This window comes from Cottoperca gobio, chromosome 13, assembly GCF_900634415.1.
Source record: "Cottoperca gobio chromosome 13, fCotGob3.1, whole genome shotgun sequence".
Classification (NCBI taxonomy): domain Eukaryota; kingdom Metazoa; phylum Chordata; class Actinopteri; order Perciformes; family Bovichtidae; genus Cottoperca; species Cottoperca gobio.
In genome coordinates, this window is record NC_041367.1 from 6043507 (window position 1) to 6065015 (window position 21509).

At 43.4% G+C, this 21509-nt stretch overlaps 1 protein-coding gene across 4 annotated transcripts; it reads left to right on the forward strand.

The window, feature by feature from the left end:
• The first annotated feature begins 211 nt into the window (after positions 1-211).
• git1 (G protein-coupled receptor kinase interacting ArfGAP 1) lies at positions 212-21461 on the forward strand. 4 transcript variants are annotated; one of them, XM_029446043.1, is made up of 21 exons: positions 212-598; positions 4852-4985; positions 5196-5308; positions 6186-6291; positions 6656-6742; positions 6885-7015; positions 7153-7247; positions 7334-7376; positions 8024-8050; positions 8809-8857; positions 9080-9152; positions 9802-9899; positions 10902-11013; positions 11623-11750; positions 12835-12987; positions 14132-14488; positions 16086-16166; positions 16554-16630; positions 17016-17177; positions 17332-17395; positions 17532-21461. In XM_029446043.1, the coding sequence occupies exons 1-21, from the start codon at positions 547-549 to the stop codon at positions 17745-17747; spliced, it is 2358 nt and encodes a 785-aa protein (XP_029301903.1). In that variant the 5' UTR covers positions 212-546; the 3' UTR covers positions 17748-21461. The 4 variants fall into 4 exon arrangements, with proteins under 4 accessions (XP_029301903.1, XP_029301904.1, XP_029301906.1 ...); XM_029446044.1 differs by lacking the exon at positions 14132-14488; XM_029446046.1 differs by lacking the exons at positions 14132-14488; positions 16086-16166.
• The last annotated feature ends 48 nt before the right edge of the window (positions 21462-21509 follow it).

Genomic DNA, 21509 nt, shown 5'->3' on the forward strand with positions numbered 1-21509 from the left:
ATAGGCAGGATGCTTACATTTAAAACATGTTCATAAATATCTAGTTTCATTGAGAAAAAAACATTGGGGAGTTGATTTTTCTACCTTTTCTACCTTTAAATAATGACAGTATTATTTGGCCCTCTCACCCCCCCCCCCCCCCCCCCCGCCCCCCCTGCCCCTCCATAGGTAGGCTGCAGGGATGTTGGGTGTGTGTGCGGAAACTGACAGGTAGAGAGCTGCCGTCTCTCGGTGAGATGCAGGCAATGCAGCGATCACATTTACTTAAAATCCCGATATGAGCTTCATGCAAACAGCCAGATTAAATATGTTTGCATAATTTGGCCCCGGACTTCAGTTTCAGAAGTGGACGTTGGCGAAGAGACCGCCGGAACAAACGGGGAATTCAACTGTCAGCTGGCCGGGAAAACCGATCACACCACCCGGCTTCCGGGGATTCAGGGGCCGCATCGGTTGACGGCAGACGTCGGTCGGTAGCTCGGGGGAGTACGGGCGAACTACCACATCATCGCCAACATCCACCTCTCGATTTCAGCGACTTTCGAGATGTCAAGAAAGCTACAAAGGACAGAAGTCTGCGCCGACTGCAGTGCGCCAGGTAAGGAGGAGGAGAATAAATAAATACAAATATAACACTATGTGGAACAATACCTCGGGAGGGCGACATGGTGGGTCAACATATCCCAAGCTGCTGTCACTGTCAGCGGGTCCGCAGAGCAGGAAAACTGCTAAGGCTTCCAGGAGTCGCTTAGGCCCAAAATAAACAGTGAAAAATAGGCGTGTTATCACAATGGGAAAATCTTTGGCTATTAGCGGCTCAACGCTAATTGAGCTGTTTAATATCTATATGATTTGACCAGTACCATATGCAAGGGGTCCAGTTTGTTTGCTGCAGTGGACGATCTGAGTGTCAGATTTATGTCGCCTTCCTACTTGGAGAGACGTTTGTTTTGATTTTCGTGACCGGGACAGACTTCTTAACGCGTTAGCTTAGCCTTGCTAACGAGCAGGCGATTTTCACTCACTGTGTTGCTGGCTATTATTAAACATTTAGTCTACAGCCAATGTACTAACATACGATATCATGATTTTATTTCAAAACCGTTGTGTTATGTTTAGCTCTTGCCTGCGGTGTTTTGAGATTGTGTACCTGGCTAGACTTGCTAGCTTATTTAGCTAGTCTAGCTAACTTTTGCTAAACGGCAAGTTATTGCTAACGCTTCAGATGCCAGCCACTGCTACTACACTGTTGGAAAGCCCTGAAGACCTTACCTACTTGAGTGAAGGTTTCTGCTGTAACGTTATATAGTACACTCATTTATTTCACTGTTTTCTTTTTAGTCTCCTCTAGAGTTAACACATTAAACTGTCACTAACCTAAAAGGGAATTGAACGTTACAGGAGCAAATTCATTTGAAAGCCATCCTAAAGTGGAACATTTAACATGCTTCAACATGAATTCGAGAATTAGAAATATTTTCCAACTTCACCTCTCGGATAAAAGTAATGTGCTATCTATATTGTTGTGTAAGCAAAAGGTATGACTACTGCAATTTGTAGGTTACTTTTACCTCGTTTGCCCCCTTATTTCCCATCTGTTTTTGTTCATAAAGTGAGGTAGGGGTGATGCCACATCAACCTTGGTATCCCCACCTTTGCCTCTACTTTGCATGTCTAGTTTGAAGCACCTGATTATTGGTGTGTGTGTGTGTGTGTGTGTGTGTGTGTGTGTGTGTTGCTGGCATTCAATCATGTGTACATGCATTACAACAGCTGCCCTCTTCACAGCTGCTCCCCCTGTGTGCAAAACTGTCAGAAGCTTTAGGGCCCTACTACTCAGTGCTCACAATCTTGCTTTCTATAACTTGCTTCTACTTTTATGACTTGTACCTATTTTCCGCTACTACTATACACTTAACCTTCTGCTGTCTGTCCTCCTGCCCCCCCAAATGCATGTCCTGCTTTAAACTGACCAGCACTAACCAACCCCAGTTGAACACATTTCCTTAAATGCCATAGCAATTTACAGTATGATTAGTGTGTTGTCCCTGACGACAAATTAATCCTGTTTGGGAAAAGGCGAAGATGTGTTTGTTGTAAGGTTTGTCTCTTTACATTGATTTCCTTCGATGGATTTACTGATTTTTCATAATGGGGGGTGAGCTTTGTTTGTGTTGGTGTAGTCTACCTGTTACTAGCTGTACATTTCTTCTACTACCATCAGCTCTTTGCATTGTAGCCCCTCCTTATGATGACACACACACACACACACAAACACACACACATTGCGTTCTGCAAAATGCTGACCTAGCCACGGGTGACAGGACACCTCCCTACTACCCAGCTTTGTGTCATACTAAGGGATAACTTGATGGCATGGCTACAAAGGATAACTGATACTCTCAGTCCAAGCCAAGCCTCAGGAGTCTTTAATGTCACGCCGTGGCAATCTGTACGGTTTATAGCAACAATTAATCTTGTTGTCATGATAGTACATTTTTTATTGCGCACAGATGGAAATGTATAAACTAAGACTCTTGTGCAAGCATTTAGAGCAGTTCGACAGTGGTATGCAACTCCTTTATCGTGCTTTGTTGTCAAGTGTTACTGTTGACGTTGTGACCGTCGTTTGGTCAAGTTTAACAAAACATTTGAGGAAATAAAAACTGTGTATATTACATTTAACCTATAAGTGACATAGTGCCAAGTTTAAGTGTAGAAACTTACCAGTTAGCAGTCGTATTATGTAAATGCCAACAAACAGTGTTCATGTGTATTTCCGCAAGAGTTTCCCAGACTTTATATTCATTTCATTTGTTTTTAAACATGCTTAAGTTATAAAACAAATGTCAATGTTGTATTGATGAGTGGGGCCTACTTTAGGCTAAATCATGTCATGCTGCAGATTTGGCCAATAACCGCTGCCAATAGTCTATCCAGGTTTAATAGCCTGATGGTGTAGCGTCATATTGATCCAGCGAGCAAAACAGATAGCATAGCCTGTGGAAGTTTTTATATTTATTATACTGATTAATGAATTACATTGCTGCAGTTCAGCCTTTTAAAGCCTATGGGCTACTGTTCTAAACTAGGCGATAGCTCTTATCAAAGCCATTTTGCCACAGCTACTAGTTTTCCTGCAGGCAAAAAGACTTACATTATGTCAGTTCATCTGATGATGGACTATTTTGGCCCCATTAATACTCTAAGCCCAGAATGTTTTATCCCGTTTTGAGAGTGACTAATACAGATAGCCTAGTAGATGTGTGTGTCTTCGTGAATGCATCATGTGCATGTATTTGTTTTTGTATTGCAGACTGTATTCGCTATGAGCTGCTCGTCACACCAGGGTCCTGAGGGCATAAACATGACCCAGACTGACTATGACAAGGCTGCCAGTGTCAGTAGACTGGCATTGGCCTTAGCTGCTTCCTCTCCCATCCTTACCTCATTCACATCATTTTTTCCAATCAATGTCTTGGGTAGAAAATAAAAAACGTGTACGCCACTGCAATATTACACTGAACAGACTAAAACAAATACCAAATGTTGTTATGGAAACCTCAGACTTGCTCAGACCAGATGATCTGACATTTGGCACAGCCAGTGAGGCACCCCGAGTCTTATACCAAGCTGCTTATGCCGGAAAGGTTAAGGTTTACTTGATCTGTTATGCATGTAGAGGCATGCACATTTTAGCGATATTTCCGTCGTCTGAAATTCAAATATTTAACATTTTCCCTTTTCACATACAGTATTACTGTAATGTTTAGTATAACCCGTAATATATAATGTGGACTTTTGTTCCTTGACTCTGACTTGACTTTGTTTTCTGTACAACAATGAAGTGACTGGGTTTAAATGATTATTATTGGTTTAATTGAGCCCTACATTGTTAAGCAGGGTTCATTGCATTGGTTCATTAATGAGTAACGATTCATGGACTATAATGGACTAAGGGAAGCTAGTACAACCCAGAATATAGAATATTCAGTGTGTGTATGATCTAGTTGTATCCTGGTATCTGGTACTTCCACAAAGCATAACCCAACTCACAAAGGTTGGCTGATAATGCAGTGTTATATAGCCTATATTGTCTTCTTATAATCACATTGAGATACTACTGTTGACAATTTTGATGTCTAAATACTGTATATGATTGTAATTAATATATTACTGTGGTTACTACACAGTTCTATTTGTTGTAGTTGCTTATTGCTTGCAGTGAAGAATATTGTTTTGTTTTCCAAAAGTCTCTTAATTACAACACTATTGTTAACACAGCTCTTTGATTAATTACACAGATGCATGTCCTCTAAAGCGCAAGCTTGCTTTTTTTTGTGTTCTATAAATAATAAGTGTGTGTATATAATTGCACATTAATTTGTGACATTTGAAAGACTTAGCCTCTACACTTAATTGGATCACTGTACTTAACCTTTATGCTGTTGTTATTTTATTCTGTGTTCATATTCACATATTCCTTTAACCACTTCGTATTGCACAATAGCAACTGAGAAAGGAGGACTAAGAGGAGCATATGTTTGACTTGACCTTGAATGAGAATAGAGGACTAAAAGGAGCATGTGTTTGACTTGACCTTGAAGGAAGTGTGGACAGGGCAGCAGTGCAGGTAGAGCACACATCTTCTTGGGGGGAAATTGCAACACAGGTGATAGTAAACTGTAATTTAGGCCCCCCCACATTATAATACTTGCACACTGAGGGGTTTTATTGTATTAGTGCAATGCAGCCTGGGCTACAGTGACAGGTGTGGTGAAGTCTTACCATCACACACAACATGTTTATAAGGCTTGTGATACCATTCATGTTTTCCTGTTTGCCTGTCAGACCCCGGATGGACCAGTATCAACCGAGGCGTCCTGATCTGTGATGAATGCTGTTCAGTGCACCGCAGCTTGGGCCGCCATATCTCCATTGTCAAGCACCTGAGGCACAGCGGATGGCCTCCCGCACTACTGCAGGTAAGGCTGCGAAACGAAAAGTAAAGGAAACAGAAATTCAGTTGAAGCGAATGCATTACCTGAGGCCCAGGGTTTCCATCTTTTGTTTATTTAAAACCTTTACTCGCCGGAATATTTTATTTATAATATATTCTTTTTCTTACGCTGTGGTGAACCATCACTGAGTCGCTGTGTGTGTGTGTGTGTGTGTGTGCGTGTGTGTGTTTTTAGATGGTTCAGACCTTGGCCAGTAATGGGGCCAACTCCATATGGGAACACAGTCTCCTGGACCCTGCTCAGGTACAGAGCGGTCGTAGGAAACCCAACCCCCAGGACAAAGTCCAGTAAGTATTCTCCCTACAAGCTCTAAATACACAGAGCAAAACTATCACACATGTCCCACCAATCATCTTTGCTGGGAAGAATGATTGTCTCCGCTGCACGGGAATGTTGTATAACCTTTCTGGACATAATTGCTGTTTGCAGTAGTGAAGAGCAAGTTGTTCCTTAATGCACTCTAAGTTGTTTGTTCTTAGTCATGGATACACGTCCTAATGTTCTGTCCTCATAAGGTTTTTGTATACCTAAATACAGGATGGGGTTTGTCAGTGTAGTTCTGTACTGCTGCTTTTGGGTTGAAATGTCGTTATGGGACTGTCATTAGATCGAGAGTTGGACATGCAGAAAACTAATGTTCCATATCTCAAATGTATGGAAGCACCTTGTGCACAATCTCTTGTATTGTATTGTTTATTACTTACCTACCACATTACACTAGTGTGTACGTTCCATAGCAACCGGGGAATCCTTTCATTGCAGGAGTCATTGTGTTTTCATGCTGCTGTACTCTGCCTTGTCAAACTTTAATGAATTAACCTCAAACTCAAACCGCCTCGGTATGTGTCCAGCCCAGGAGGGCCTATTTTATTGTAAACATTATCATTTATTTAAAAAAAAAAAACCAAAACCTATTTAAATTGGAATGTGTCTGTATATTTCATTATACAATACTTCATGGCTGTTTTATAAAAGCAATAGCTCACTTCAGTCCATGATATGTTGTTATTATATCATCGTGACGTTGTTCGGCCTGAAGCATGCAAGTGTTTAACTATACGTCCTGCGTGTGTATTTCCTGCTTACTGTATGTGCGAAGCAGAGCAAAAAAAGAATTTAAGTATTTTTTCTTGTTATCAATCTTTCCTTTCTCCTCCTGTGCAGTCCCACTAAGTCAGAGTTCATCAGAGCCAAATACCAGATGCTGGCCTTTGTGCACAAGCTGCCCTGCCGCGATGATGATGGCGTCACTACCAAGGACCTCAGTAAGGTGAGAGCTCAGTATTGCACAGCAGAGGGGCTCAGCATTTTAGTGTAATTAGCCTGTATGGACATTGCCATATTGCTGAACTTCATGTGTCAGCACAAAGGATGTTTCAGTGGGAGACCTCACATAAATCTTTTTTTTTTACATGTGCATGGATACATTCTCACACACACTCTCATGCACACTAATAAAACCCCCTGTCAGGAAGTGAATGACACAGCACGATGTAATAATGTTTCTAATGCTGTGGAGCTCCACTGAGCTCATAAGGGGATTCTGCCTGTTTCTGTCTCTTCATGATGTTTAATCATTTCATCCCGACACTCTCTGTTTCTCTCTCTCCTCTCTATCTCTGTTTCTTTATTAGCAACTTCACTCAAGTGTGCGGACGGGGAGTTTAGAGACGTGTCTTCGGCTCCTGTCCCTCGGTGCTCAGGCCAACTTCTTCCACCCGGTCAGGAAAAATCTACTCGCTGACTCACTCTATCTAGCAATTAGCCATGCTGTTCAGTTACTCTCTTTATGCCAGGCCTCCTGACTGTGTGTGTGTGTGTGTGTGTGTGTGTGTGTCCGTCCGTCCGTGTGTCCATCACTAGGAGAAAGGCACTACCCCGCTCCATGTGGCAGCCAAGGCAGGCCAGATCCTGCAGGCTGAGCTGCTAGTGGTGTATGGTGCAGACCCCGGAGCACCTGACATCAACGGACGCACACCTATGGACTACGCAAGGTACACAGAAGTGGAAACACACTTCATATACTGTATAGCACAGTTTGCATTTAAATCACATTAAATGTGCTATGGTAGAATGGTGATGTGGGGAAAAAGCAAAACAATTAAAAATTGTTTGTGTGTGTGTGTTCCAGGCAGGCGGGTCATATAGAGCTAGCAGAGCGGCTGGTAGAGTGTCAGTACGAGCTGACGGACAGACTGGCCTTCTACCTCTGTGGACGACGCCCAGGTACATCACTGCACCAGTTTGTGTGCACCTCAGTGACACGTGGTATCTTTTATCCAGTCATTGAGTCTCCTCTCCCTCTCCATCAGATCACAAGAATGGCCATTACATCATTCCTCAGATGGCAGACAGGTACGGACCATGACATCGTTGTTTTGTGTTAAAGTGGTTATGAGTGCCTTGCGTTTGCGTGCATAGTATGGTTTGATTGCATGAAGTATATTTATTAGTATTCTTGAACCTTCCCGCTGCCTGACCTGCCATACTTCTATGACTGCTTCTTTTCACTGGCGTGGATGAATTGACACTGATGCAGTTTAGTATTCTGACCACAAGGTGGCACCATAGTATATGTAGCCCCACCCAAAAAAGGAGTTAATTAAAGGAGCTTTGGATTCCTTTTGAAAGCGTGCTGTTTTTTTGCAAATGCCAATCAAAGCCTGCAGTGATTTATATACTTGAGGTGTGCTTGGTTTTGATCAATCAAGTTGAGTATTACGTGGCTCTGCTTCTTTCACACGTTTGAGATACACTCACAAATGTGCGTACTACGCAGCTAAACCAAGTGCACCTCAAAATCCATTTAAGTGAGTCTTACTTCTGATCTGCCATCTTAACTCTACTTGCATCTGTTCTGTTCTGGTAAATGGTTCCTCTTGATAATAACAATTAAAGCTGTTTTGATGTGGCTTCTCTACCCCTCTTTCTGTCTGTTTCTTCCTCTTTTTTTCTCACTCTTCTTCTGTTCTCTCCATTTTCGCTGCGCTTGGTGGAGCCAGAGCTCGTCCTAAGTGCCCGACACAGAGGTATCTTTACTTTCCTTGTTCCTTTTTTCCAGAATCTCTTCCTTCATTCCAATCCCTTATGTCTGCTACCCCATCGTTTGTAGATTTCCATGTTGTATTCCTCAATGAGGCTGTCTCTTCTTCAGCGGTTTCACAGTGATTGTTAGTTCTAAGGTCTAGAAGCTGTTAGGAAATAGAGTCCGAGGGTCTCCTGCAGTACGTAAGGGGTTGCTTTGCTCAGGAGATTCACACAAGTTATATTTATATATTCACATTGTACACTACTATATGTCCTTAGTGGCTCCCAAAGAAACTGTTTGTCCTGAGATAAGTGAATTCTACCTAAAATAAAATGTCAGACAATGCAGGAAAACCTTTGACATTATATCTGTGTAATAAGACATCATTAGAGTATAGCACATTTCAGTCTACAGCAACATAAAGTAAGAAAGTTACACTTTGGCTGACATGTATATGTGCTAATGTTTTACAAATGTAACTGTCTAGCTGTAGCTTGCAAATCACACATTCTTCGTATCCCTGGGACTGTACAGACAGTTGCTTTCAGGTTTATTTAGCTCCAATTGCGATCACCGTTACATCAAATGTGCCCTCTGTTTCCCTGTCCCCTCTTCGAGCAAAACACCCTTCCCACCTCCTCACCTCTTGCTCCTCTCTACATATCCATCTCTTCTTCTCTCCCTCTGCCTCCGTCTCTTTACTCCACTGCGTCTTTGTTGTGCCTGTCTGACTGTCGTCCTCTGTGTTTTCTTTTTTAGTCTGGACCTCTCAGAATTGGCCAAGGCTGCCAAGAAGAAGCTCCAAGCGGTGAGTTGGGTTGCATTGGGAGATTTAAATCCTGGCTTATTGTACATTCACAAGTCTACAGACCGAGGTTATAAGTGCCAAGGTCAAAGTTGTTGTTTTTAAACAATAGTTTTCTTGTGTCCTTGAAAGTAATGTAAATAGAGAAGTACTTCAAAAATGTTCTTTTATGTACATATTGACCTTAATATATCTGTGCTGGGTCAATTTGTTTGTGTGTGACAGCTCAACAATCGGCTGTTTGAGGAGCTAGCGATGGACGTCTATGACGAGGTAGATCGCAGAGAAAATGATGCAGGTGAGCTTCATGTCCTCCCTCCTCACTTCCTTCTGTTGTCCTCTGAGGTAGACATATCTGTCTTGTGTTTTGGCTTATATGAAAACTAGATGTTGAAACTAATAAACAAAAAAACACCCCCACAAGACATCATTGACATGAACTTTAAGGAGAAAAGCAGTGAGAGAAAAAAGATGTTGAGAGAACAGAGAGTGAATTTGAAGGACTGAGTGAGAAGAAAAGGAAAATGACTGTTGAGGAGGAAGGCCAAATGGGGTGAGGGAGGAGGAGGAGGAGAGACCGAGTGAGGAAGTGCCTCAGAAATTCTTGAGTTTCTCTCCTCCTCCTCCTCTCTTTCTTCTCTCTGTTTCCTTCAGTAGCAGTCAAATTGTGCTTTCTGACAGAAGCACCGCAGGTAAGTGGCAAGGACACACACACACACACACACACACACACACACACACACACACACACTCAGCTACACACAAGGGGCGGGCACAACGGTGGATTACAGGGGCCGGGCTTCAGTTTTAGGACCGGCACTATGTTTTTTACTGTGCTTTGTTTATGTCTGTATGCATGTGTGGGTGGATGGTCTGGTTGATGGCTGCCTATGCTACACACACACTAACACACTGACTTATTTTTTGCTTCATATTTGTGTCTCCAGTGTGGCTTACGACCCAGAACCACAGCACTCTGGTAACAGAACGCAGCGCGGTGCCCTTCCTGCCAGTCAACCCTGAATACTCTGCCACACGCAACCAGGTAAACACACACACACACACACACACACGCACTCATTCAAACACTAACCTACAGTACAGGTAGCATGCATAAACATTTATATTAGCCGATACAAATGAATACATGCATACAAATACAAATGTAAACAGTCTTTACCTGTAGACATTAAAAAAACTGAGAAAAATAAGAAGTTTAAGTAAAAAGAAAATACAGCGCCTACATGTTACACAATGGATGTGTTTTGGAGAGAAGCTGAGAATGTGTGTGAAATTGACGAGGGATATTCTTCAGCTGTGAAAGTTGAGGAAAGATGTAATCCATCTGTGTTTCTCCCCCCCCCCCCCCTCTCTCCCCCCTCTTTCTCTCACTCTCTCTGTGTGTGAGAGAGAAATCCCATATGTCCTCTCACATAGTTCCTCATCTGTGTGGCTCATTAGTGTAAACATTGACTTTTAACACGGGCATACACACAGAAAAAAACACCGCCACGTTTGCTCTGCGTGATTGGGCAGTTCACTGTGGTCAGTAACTGCTGTCTTTTTATGGTGGGAAACAGAAGGAAAATACACTCGCACACATTTAGAGTTGAACTTTTTACCTTCTTTTGTCTTCCAACACAACTAAACCAAGTTAAGAATACCGGATTGCTTTGTGTAATAGTTTTGGTTTAGCACTTCTTACGAAAGTGACCTTTTTATGCTCTTAAATGGAGGCCAGCATGCTCGTGTAATTGCATGGTTTATGTTTCTTTCCGTGTGTGTGTGTTGCAAGTGTTGAGTATGACTGTATTTTTCCACAGCACATGGTCGTTTGACCACAGTAGTCACATAGTCAGTGGTTCACTGACTATGTGACTACTGTGGTCTGGATGGGATCTGTATTCCACACAACTGATGATACAACTTTAAGAAATGATCAGACAGTCATCCCAGTGTGTGTGTGTGTGTGTGTGTGTGTGTGTGTGTGTGTGTGCGTGTGTATATAATAACCCGAGTCTTAACCCTGGACTCGTTCTTCTCTCAGGGTCGTCAGAAGCTGGCCCGTTTCAACGCTCGGGAGTTTGCCACACTCATCATCGACATCCTGAGTGACGCCAAAAGGAGACAGCAGGGAAAAGGTCTCAGCAGCCCGACTGGTGAGACACTGGGAGAAAAGGACAGACAGATTAGGACTGAAGGCAATTATAAAGCTTTTTAATAATAATAATAATAATAATAATAATAATAATAATAAATGTTATTTAGAAGCGCCTTTCAGGACATCCAAGGTCGCCAAACAGTTAAAAAAACAAGGGCATATATATATATATATATATATATATATATATATATATATATATATATATATATATATATATATATATATATATATATATATATATATATATATATATATATATATATATATATATATATATATATATATACCTTGACCTAGTTACCAATATGGATGGATATAGGTCAGTTCTTTGACTTTTCGCTACACCTCTGAACAACAGTGTGGAATAGAAATGTATAGGATTTATTGTTAAAGAGTTACATGTGTGCCAGGCTGTATATTTGAATATACATTTGACTTTCCTCCACTGCATTTAACAACTGACTCTTATTTGACTCCAACTAAAATGAGTTGGAAAGAAAGCTGGACGAAATAAGTCAGCGGTCTCAGAGAGATGAAAAGAGAGAGAAGGGCTGATGCTCTGTATATTGAGGAGCGTAGTAAATGAGCACGTTTCCTTCGTCAGACACTGGTCTGGGTCTGGGCATTGATGATGACCAGCATGACTACGACAGTGTAGCGTCGGATGAAGACACAGACAGTGAGCTGACCGCCCAGAACAACAACAACACACAACGCAGCAACCGTGCAAAGGTATAGTACTTGAACGCACACTACTTATGTACTATGTATCTTGCCGCATGCACACTTACCACTTGATAACAATGCAACACCCTATTCAAGGTCAACTCTGCAACTCTGCACAGGCCGACACACTAGCGATTTGTACATGTTACTCAATAATTCAGTCAGTTCCTCGCACTTAAAATATGAGCTAGCAAAGCTTTTCCATGGTGTTCTCTTTATGACTGCTTGTCCCAGCATGCTTTGCAGGGAGTGGCTACAGTCAGGGCTGCCACATAGCTTCTGAGTGACATCATCAGCTTTTCTGGGTCCTTGTCAGAGAGGCATTGTTCATACAGAGAGAGTGAGTGTGTGTACTGTGTAGTGAGAGGGAAGAGGAGAGGAGGTTGAGAGAGAGAGGAAAATGGTGCAGAGTGGGAGTGGTAGAAATGAAAAAGTAACATCAGCTAAACCAGTAACTATCTCCTTTTCCTGGACTTGTTTAGCTCAACGGGCAGAACCGCAAGTGAGAGGTTCCACTCCCATCTCCACTTTACAAATACGAGCATCCGTTTTTGGCTTGCGCTCGTATGAAATTGCATTGTGTTCAGTTGTACACGGTATTATCTCTCCAAGATGGATGCATTTTAAACAAAGAGCTTTGACGAATATTCACAGAAAAATGTTTTATATGGTTCACTTTTAAGGGAGTGGTATAGAAATGTGTTTGAGCATGCTCCAGGGTCCCAGGAAGTGGGGGCAGATGGTGCATTGAGAACACGAACTGAGGCTCTACTGTCTCTGTGTGTGATCAGCTGTAGTACTGGCCTCCAGGCTGCAGTCCAGCCCTCTTCCTCTCACACAGCTCGGTTTTATTCATCTCAAATGCACTAATTCATACATCCCCATATTACCTCTACATAAAAACTGAATAATGACATGCTGCATTTAACATAGAATGGTGTCAGCCTCCGCAATGTATGCTTATACCCTGGAATAGTCTCATGATTTTGTTAGTTTCCTCACTTTATCTGTGTCTTTCTGTCCACCTGTCTGTGTCTCTGTCATTCTCTCTACCCGTCTGTCCGCCTGCCTCTGTGTCCTATCAATGCAGAGCATGGACTCATCAGACTTGTCAGACGGCCCCATCACCCTGCAGGAGTACCTGGAGGTGAAGAAGGCTCTGGCCTCCTCAGAAGCCAAGGTGCAGCAGTTGATGAAGGTCAACAACAACCTTAGCGAGGAGCTGCGGCGGCTCCAAAAGGAGGTAGGGAGTATGGAGGGGGAGAAAGGATAAGGTCAGAGGGTCATCTTATGCAGAACCTCAACCAAAGCAGAATGTCGACAAGCGCAGAGCAAAAGAGAAAGTGGGAATTTAGCTAATATTATATTAATTTCTTAAATCTTATTTGAGAATAGTGCAGAGCAACATGGTACAAGAAAGAGAGATGGGATACAGCAAGAAATGTCAGCATGAATTGTTTCTTCAAAAGGTTAAGATAAAAACCTTGTGCAGAAGACTGGTTATAAATTCAGATAGACGATGATGCCTAGACGAAGGGATGGCTGAGAACACACAAGATCAAGTGAAAGGTTGGCAGAATGAGAAGGAACAATTGATTGTGACAGAAGAAGGGCAGGATGATGGAGAGACAAGTGAACATTTGAATATCTGTGTAGGTGGATGTGTTTATCCTGACAAGCTGTCACCACCATTGTCTCTGGAAGATGTATTCGGTCACAGCTTTCAGTGTTATTTAGTGACTAAAGCAGACATCATTGTCACGTGGAGCGAGAGTGCTACAAATACTCTTTCTCATTTTAGTTGTCATTTTCGTAACAGTTTTTGCTTATAGCGTTCATTTGTGGTTCACTGTTGCCTCATCTGGATTCCTGAGTCATCATCATTAGCTCGTTGTATTCATTAGTGTCGGCTTATGTGACCCGTGATTCATTCATCTGTTTATTTTTGTCACTTGACTGATGATCTAGAGAAGCATTGAGGCAATCATGCTCTTGTACAAGCAACACGCTGCACAAATACAAATATTGTGGTCAAATGAGATGGTAGTCAACAGTACATCAGTGTAGGTGATCCCCCCCCCTTTACCCTCATTGACCCTTAAAAACAATATGTATTTATAAAGGTATGTTTTCTTCCACCCCATTCCCAAACTTAATCCCTGCCTCGACATGTAACCAATTCAAGTATCTTTACTGCATATTCCCTCCCTCCCCAGTACTAATGAGTTAATATGTATGAGCTTGTGTGAGCCTCTTACTGTACTGACTGTGATTGTGGATGCTTGTCTTTGACCATTCAGTTGACGCCCCCTCCCTTCCCTTCAACCTCCCCATCTCCTTCCCTCCATCCTCTCATCCCACCCTGCTCCCTTCCTCCTCTCCTGTAGATCACACGGATGCAGACAGAGAACGGTGCGCTGCGGGGGGGCCAGCAGGCTGGGGGGGCAGCTGGCCATGGGGTAGGGGGGCCTGGTGGAGGAAGTGGAGGAGGGGGAGGAGGCTTCTGGCAAGGGGGTGGGATGAGAGGAGGAACAGGCGGAGGGGGTCATGCTGGGTATGGGACAGGAACGGATCCCCCGGGGCTGTCGGTGCCCTCCTCGGTCGCCCCCCACTCCCATCCCCACCGAAGGGACCGCCAGGCCTTCTCAATGTACGAGCCAGGGGCGGCCCCCGGCCCCACGGCCCATGGTCCCCCAGTCCTGGACTCCCTGGCAGCCCGCCTGCAGCCACTCAACACACACAGCGTAAGTTAGAACTCCCCCGGCCCCTTCCACTTCCCACCTGTCTTGTGGTGGCCCTGATTGGCTCTTTTTGGCCTGATTGATGGGCAATAGTCCAATCCTGACCTCCCTATTTCCCTCCCACTTTATCTCTCCCTGCATCTCAGTTCCCGATCCTTCTCGTTTGAAAAGTCCACTTGTGCATGACCCACATTTAAAATGGTAAAGTGTAGCACTGATTTCTCTAAGAACAATAAGACCGTAACATATAAGCACCACAAAGTTTGGATATATTGATATTATAGTGATAACGTGATATGAAACTAGATATCATCTTTAGTTTTTGGAAATTGCAATACACCATCATAAGTGTTGTCTCAGGCTGCATTACATTAAAGTGATGTCATGTTCTGAACTAACTGGAGTGCTGTAGCTGTTCTATCATTTCCCTTTACTTAGTCCTTATAGCCACATAACTGAGGATTATTTAAGTCTCATTGTGTAAATATTTTGTGAAAGCACCAATGGTCAACCCTACAATATCGTCGCAATATTGATATTGAGGTATTTGGTCAAGAATCTAGTGATATTGTATTTTCTCCATATCGCTCAGCCCTACTGTAAAGAGGAAATGCACACGTGTGACGGGAATGAGAAAGATGGTGTTGTCTGTTTGGTTGCCTTGTGACGCCTCTGACTTCTCCGCTTTCTAGCCCTCTTTACCCTTTAACCTTTAAATCTTAAACCCTTTTTGACCTCCCAGTTAGCTCTCCTGCTTCTGGACAGCTGCTTAATTTAGGAGCTGCTATGATCTCGCACATATACAAGTGCATACACGTGCACAAACGGACGGACGTTTTTGGTTTCTGAACAATGTTTTGGGGGGAAAGTGGGTTGTACAGGAGACAACTAGTTAAGTAGTTAGAGCTTTCACTAGCATTTATCCTTTATCCACTCACCACTTCTGTCAACCTCTGTGTGGAAACCTCCATGGATTCATGTCCAATTCACCATGTCCGTACACAAAGATTTACCTGTTTGTCTGTTTTCTTTCTGTCTGTCTGTCTCTTCACCCGTCTGTCCCTTGCTCACTGCAGTGCAGCCGTGCATCCTCTGGATGTAAGCATTCTGTCTGTCATTGCATTGTTTGTCATTTCATCAAATGTAGGATTCTCTCACATGCCACTATGCACCACTTCTGCTTATTATGCATTCTAATAATGGAGATCAACATTAGAGTAAAGTGTGTGTGTAGTCCTTTTTAGATGCTCTGTGTGATGTATAGCTGTTCATCATCACTTAGTTTGGTTGCGTGTTCTTTGTATTTCAGTGTTAGATAACTATAGAGGCATGCAGTCTTGATGGGATGATGGGTGAGCTGCCGAGTTGATCTGCCGCTGCTCTCACTGGCTCATTCATCTTGTTTTCCTGCCGTTTATAAACACATCTCTTCTCTCTGTCCCCACACTCTTTTCTTCCTATTTCTTCATCCATCTCTTTCTGCTAATCTTTCATTCCCTTCTCCATCTCTTTGTACACACATCTCTCTTTCTCCTCTCATCCTTATCCCCCCCATCTCTCTCTTCCTTTCGCCATCCTTGTGTTCCCCTCTTTTTCACAGGTACGGAAGGGTAGTACAGGGGGTCCTGCGATGTATGGAGGCCAATATTACTCTGGATCTACAGAGATAGGCAGATACATGGTGAGGCCTTACAGATTACAGTTTTAGATTCTAGACTGAATGTCTGACCTTCATGGTCCTGCTTCCTGCATTGATCCTCCATTTACAAATGTAAACATCCCCAAATCATTTGCATTTTTCAGAGAAGCAACCGCAATTAATCTGATTTTGAATTGATTAAGATTCAAATGAGTGATTTGAAACCACTTTTCAAATCCACGCAGGTTAGTGGACTTCTTTATGAAATCCTCGAATTCACCGGGAACAAATGGTTGAACTTTGTGGGGGAAGGTATCCGTTCGCTCTGCAGGAGTAAACACATTGGGAGGTTTTGTGAAGTGTGTGTGTGTGTGTGTGTGAGATAATTGCCCTGATTGAGCTTGTTGTTGATCTGTTTCTCTCCCCCAGGTCCCCAAACCAGAGAAGCACGGCAGCGGCACTGACAGCGACTATGACAACACACAAACTTATGACTTCTCGCTAAGGTCAGACCCGCTGCCAGTCGCTGTACACACAAGGATGAGTGTTTTAATCTGTAGTTTTTTGCAAATGGTATTACTGATGGCTAGAAACCAACGGCAACTATATCCTGTGTTATTTATCATATTTAAGAATATTAAAACTTTATTTTAAAATATATTCTTCCACAAGATGAAAAGAGATCTGGCATGAAAGTCAAATGGATATTTGAGTTAGCTCTATTTGCTGCGTTATTTTGAAGTGTTTTCTTACTATGTAGTACTTTACATTATGGGGGTTAATGATCTGACGGGTGTTCATGAGAAATAAACATGCAGTCTGTTAAGATGTTGAGATTAATTTAGTCCATGGTGTTGATACAAGTACATGTGTGTGTGCTTCTCTTGTCAGTATGGGCCGCAGCAGTGAGGAGTCTGAGGAGGGAGGATGTGGGGATGTGGTGGAGCCAGACCCCACCCTGCCCTGCACAGAGGATGTCATACTGAAGACTGAGCAGGTGACCAAGAACATCCAGGAGCTACTCCGGGCTGCTCAGGAGTTCAAACACGACAGGTAGGTGCAAGACACCCCACAGATGGATGAAAGTGATATCAGAACAAACTCTTCTTATTATATCCTGGAGATTGTCTTGATTGGATAACACACTGAGAAGTCACAGGAACATATCACGCCAGCTTCTAAATGAAATAACAAACGTCTTCTTCAGCTTTGTTCCATGTTCTGAGAAGATCCACTCTGCTGTCACTGAGATGGCCTCACTCTTCCCCAAAGTAAGTCCCCCCCTATTTATGTTTCATTTCTCTCTTTGTGTCTCTCCTTCTTCTTCTGGGTGTTGATCAGTCTATCTTCTGTTCACACCATGTGAGATGACTTTTGATTCCCTTCATTTTTTTTTCTTCCCCGTAGCGCCCGGCGTTGGATGCAGTCCACTGCTCCCTCCGCCTGTTGGCTTCCAGTGCCTCACGGTTGCAGGTGGAGTGCCGTAAGGCTTTGCCCTCAGAGCCTGGGGGGCCTGCAGTGGACTACCAACTCCTCACTCAGCAGGTCATCCAGTGCGCCTACGACATAGCCAAGGCTGCAAAGCAACTGGTCACCATCACCACTCGTGAGAAGAAACAGTGACCCAACAAATGCATGGATGGATGGATGGAGAGGGAAGAGGGAGAGAGGCCGGATCAATGCATGGGTGGACTGAGAGGGATAGGAGGGGCTTCCAGGAGAGGAAGAAAGAGGGGGAAAATATGATCACACTACAGATTGGAGGACGAGGGAGGGGGAGTGATCGGGAGAATGATGGGCGCGATGAAGAAGGAAAAGTTTGGAACACGTATGGAAAAAGAATCGGATGAAAGCAAAGAGAGTTTGTTTAGTAGAAACACTACGGAGGACCGGAAAAGGAGCAATTCCACAAGTGTGGAAGAGAAAGTAGGGAAGGACAAGCGGAAACATCCAACGTGGGAACTGCAGCTGCAGCCCGAGTTAACTGTTGGAATCAGATGTGTATAATAAACCGCTTAAACTGTGATAAGCATACGTGAAATATGGTGGCGGCGGCGATGTACAGTGAACTGGATCCGGAGATGTTACCGCTTTATTTATTCTCACTTGTCAGCCGTCATCCCTCCCTCTTCCCGTTTACCCGAACTAGGGAGTGAGGAAGTGTACGCTGCAAGAGAGGGAAGCAGATGGACCAACCATGACATACTCCACACCATCTCCGTCCAGAGTCGGGACGTTCTCTCCTCGGCCCCTCTCTCACTCTCCAACCAGACACTCGGCCCCTCTGCCTCCTATCCCGTCCCAGACAGGATGCGCTCGCGGCGCAGAGAAGGAACCCCTGGGACCCATCCAGCTCCACCCCACCCAGGCTCTCAGATGCTTCCTCCTGGGTTAGCCTCTGCAGGGGGGCCTCAGCCTTTCTCCGACCCATCACCCCCTGTTGTTGGTGGTGCACAGCATGATCTGGCATGTTTTCATTTCTTTCCTCTCTCTTCTTTCTATTTTTATTTTTGAATAAGCAGATTGGTTTGGTCTGCACCTCCTGAGGACACAAATGACTGACTTACACAAACAAAACACTTACACTGGAATAATTGTGACTTATTGTTGTTGTTTATCATTGCCTATTGTTTCGTTTTTTTGTATTGATATTTTTACTGACCGTCATCTTGATTTAACTGTTTATATATGTTTATTTTATTGTCTCAAATATGATTCTCATTTAGTGGAATAGGGAGACAGGTGGGATGTATGTGCTCAACTGGGATTTAGGTAAACATGCACACGCATACACACTAAGAAGTTACCTGTGAAATGGTCCTCAACATTTGTCAAGCACTGTGTGACAGTTGAGGGGTGTTCCATGTTGTGATGCGTCCTGTGGCCAAGGGGGTTGAACAGTTGCCAAAGGGGAGAGGGTGTCCGGGGAGAAGCCGGTTTAGATTTTCTGTCAGACCAAAAGCCCCTTGGTGCATTTTGACAGGACCTGGATCAAAAATGCTCTTCTCATGTATCCTCAGCTGTCTTTCTGGGCTTGACTTATTTTATCATTTTCCTCATTTAACAGAGCCAGTGGAATCATCTCAGAAACTATCCCACGTTCATTCTTTTGCTGTGCTAAGCAGGATAATATTTGGCAGGTGTGCTCCTGGGTGCCTGTATAACACAGCAGACATTATTTACATGCATGGTAACAAATGTTCAGTCACATCAAGTCGATACACGTACTGGAGTGTTTCAGTGGAGCTTTAAGTCGTCCTGTGGGAAGCACCAGATCCAGATGTAGTAACCTGGAAAGTAAATATGAGAGATACTCGTTGCATTGTTTCATTTGAGAATATACGCTCATTTGAAATGGATTTAACCACCTCAAGTGTGCATGATGTAGTTTGCCCGTATTATGTTGACTTTTTAGACTGCCTGGCAAGCACAATCAAGCCCACGTTCTGTTTTCCGATTGATTCTCCGTCACGGCCTGCTGATCTGGGCCACAGAAGTTGTCACTTCTATGTCTCCTGTCTCTGCTTCTGGGAGACAGCATTGGGAACAAAGATGTCTTTTTGTTTGTTTGTCGTTTCAAAAAGAGAGCGCACTTAGCCTACTGTAGGTTTAAAGCTTGTTGTACTGTGCCGAACAAATATGGTCATATCTGTTAAAAAAAAAAAAAGAAAAGAAAAAAGGAAGCAGGTGGGATCTCAAAAAGTGTCTCCGAGCTGCAGGAGGACCGTCCTCTTCACCTCCGACCCTTCTCCAGTGATTCTGTCGCCGGTTTCTCGAAATGTTTGTGGATTTAATAGTCGGTTGTTCTTGCATTGGTATTTTATATGACATGGCTGTGTGCTCAGAAAGCCTCTGCACATCACATTTACTTGTCTGCAACATTGACCTCATCCTTCAAACAGCAGTTACATCTCTTGTTTATTTTAATCTCATATTGCTGCCTTTTAACAAGAAGCAATTAAACCCTATTAGCCCCAAACACTTGGAGAGACTGATGTTGGACCACTTTCAACACCTCTCTGTGTCCCCCCCCCCCCCCCCCCCCCCCCTCCCTTATTTCTCTTGGGGTCTCTGACTGTCAGTGTTCCTCAGTCTCTCACACTGTTACACACATGTCTCCGTAGGGGAGGATGGATTGTTCGTTCTGTTCCCTGTCAAAACAAATGATGTCCAGAAGACTCATGAAATGTATCATTGTTTGATATTTGATGCCTTTGGACATTATCATCATCTCCTGTTTGACTGGCTGAGTTACAGCGATGGTGTACTGACTGCTGAAACAACACCAACACACACACACACACACACACATGGGGGGACGGCAGATAAGCTTGTCCCTTCCATCATGATTGCCCAAGTTTTAGAGTAGAGCAATATATATGAACATATATTTTCATGCTATATTTTATATTAAGCTATATGTTAGGGTTATGTCTGCGAGATATTTATGTCTATTTGTCGGCCCGAGTGGGCTTCAGGTTATGGGATCTGTTCCCCAAAGCTTCACTCGGCTCTTCAGTCTTGACACCAATGTACTTGTAAATATTTTAAGTCTTGTGAGTATGGTTATGATGTGGCATTCCCCCCCCCCTTATGTAGTTATATTGTACATATTAGGGATCCTACTAGAATCTGTAGGAAGTAAAGAGTGAAACAACAGTTTGATGTAGGCGATTACTCAGCTGTGTGTGTGTGTGTGTGTGTGAGTTACACTATTGTCAAACACCAGCTGAGTTAAGTAGGATCCACATTATGTACCGTACTCTCCCAAAGGTCTTAGTTCAAGTACATTAGGTGCAGGATGCAGGGTTGGAGTGGGGATGGGGAAATAGGAAAGGTCTGAAGCGCACTTGGGTTTAGCACTACAGTCATCTCAAAATGTCGGGAGGAGGGTCTAAAATGCACATGGCCTAGTCCTCCCCCGAGTTAGTCAACACTACGTAGGGTGCCTCTAGTATGAATGTTAAAAGCTTCTGTCAGTTCATGTCCAACACGCATTCTACACCTTCATCATGTCCAAGATTCATCAAACACTCACACCCTCAACTTATGGGTTGAACCAAGCCTTCTACAAAGTACAAACATTAAATCTGCAGCCAGTGGATTCTACACACACACGTCTGATGCTCGGCCATTGGGAGTGCACTGTGGCGTGTACTGTTGCTGTCCGTGTGTTTCTTCACAGCTTTACACTTTGGGAGATGGGTGACGGGAGAGTTATGTTTTAACAGAAGACATTAAAAACTGTATAAAGTAGAGAAAACAATGACTTAAAAGGTCAATCGTAATGGAAACTCATAAGCTGTACATTTGTAATAAAATAGTAAAACAAGTCAATTGTTTTGGATCCGTCTGCACGTTTCTTCTGGCTGTATGGATGCTAAT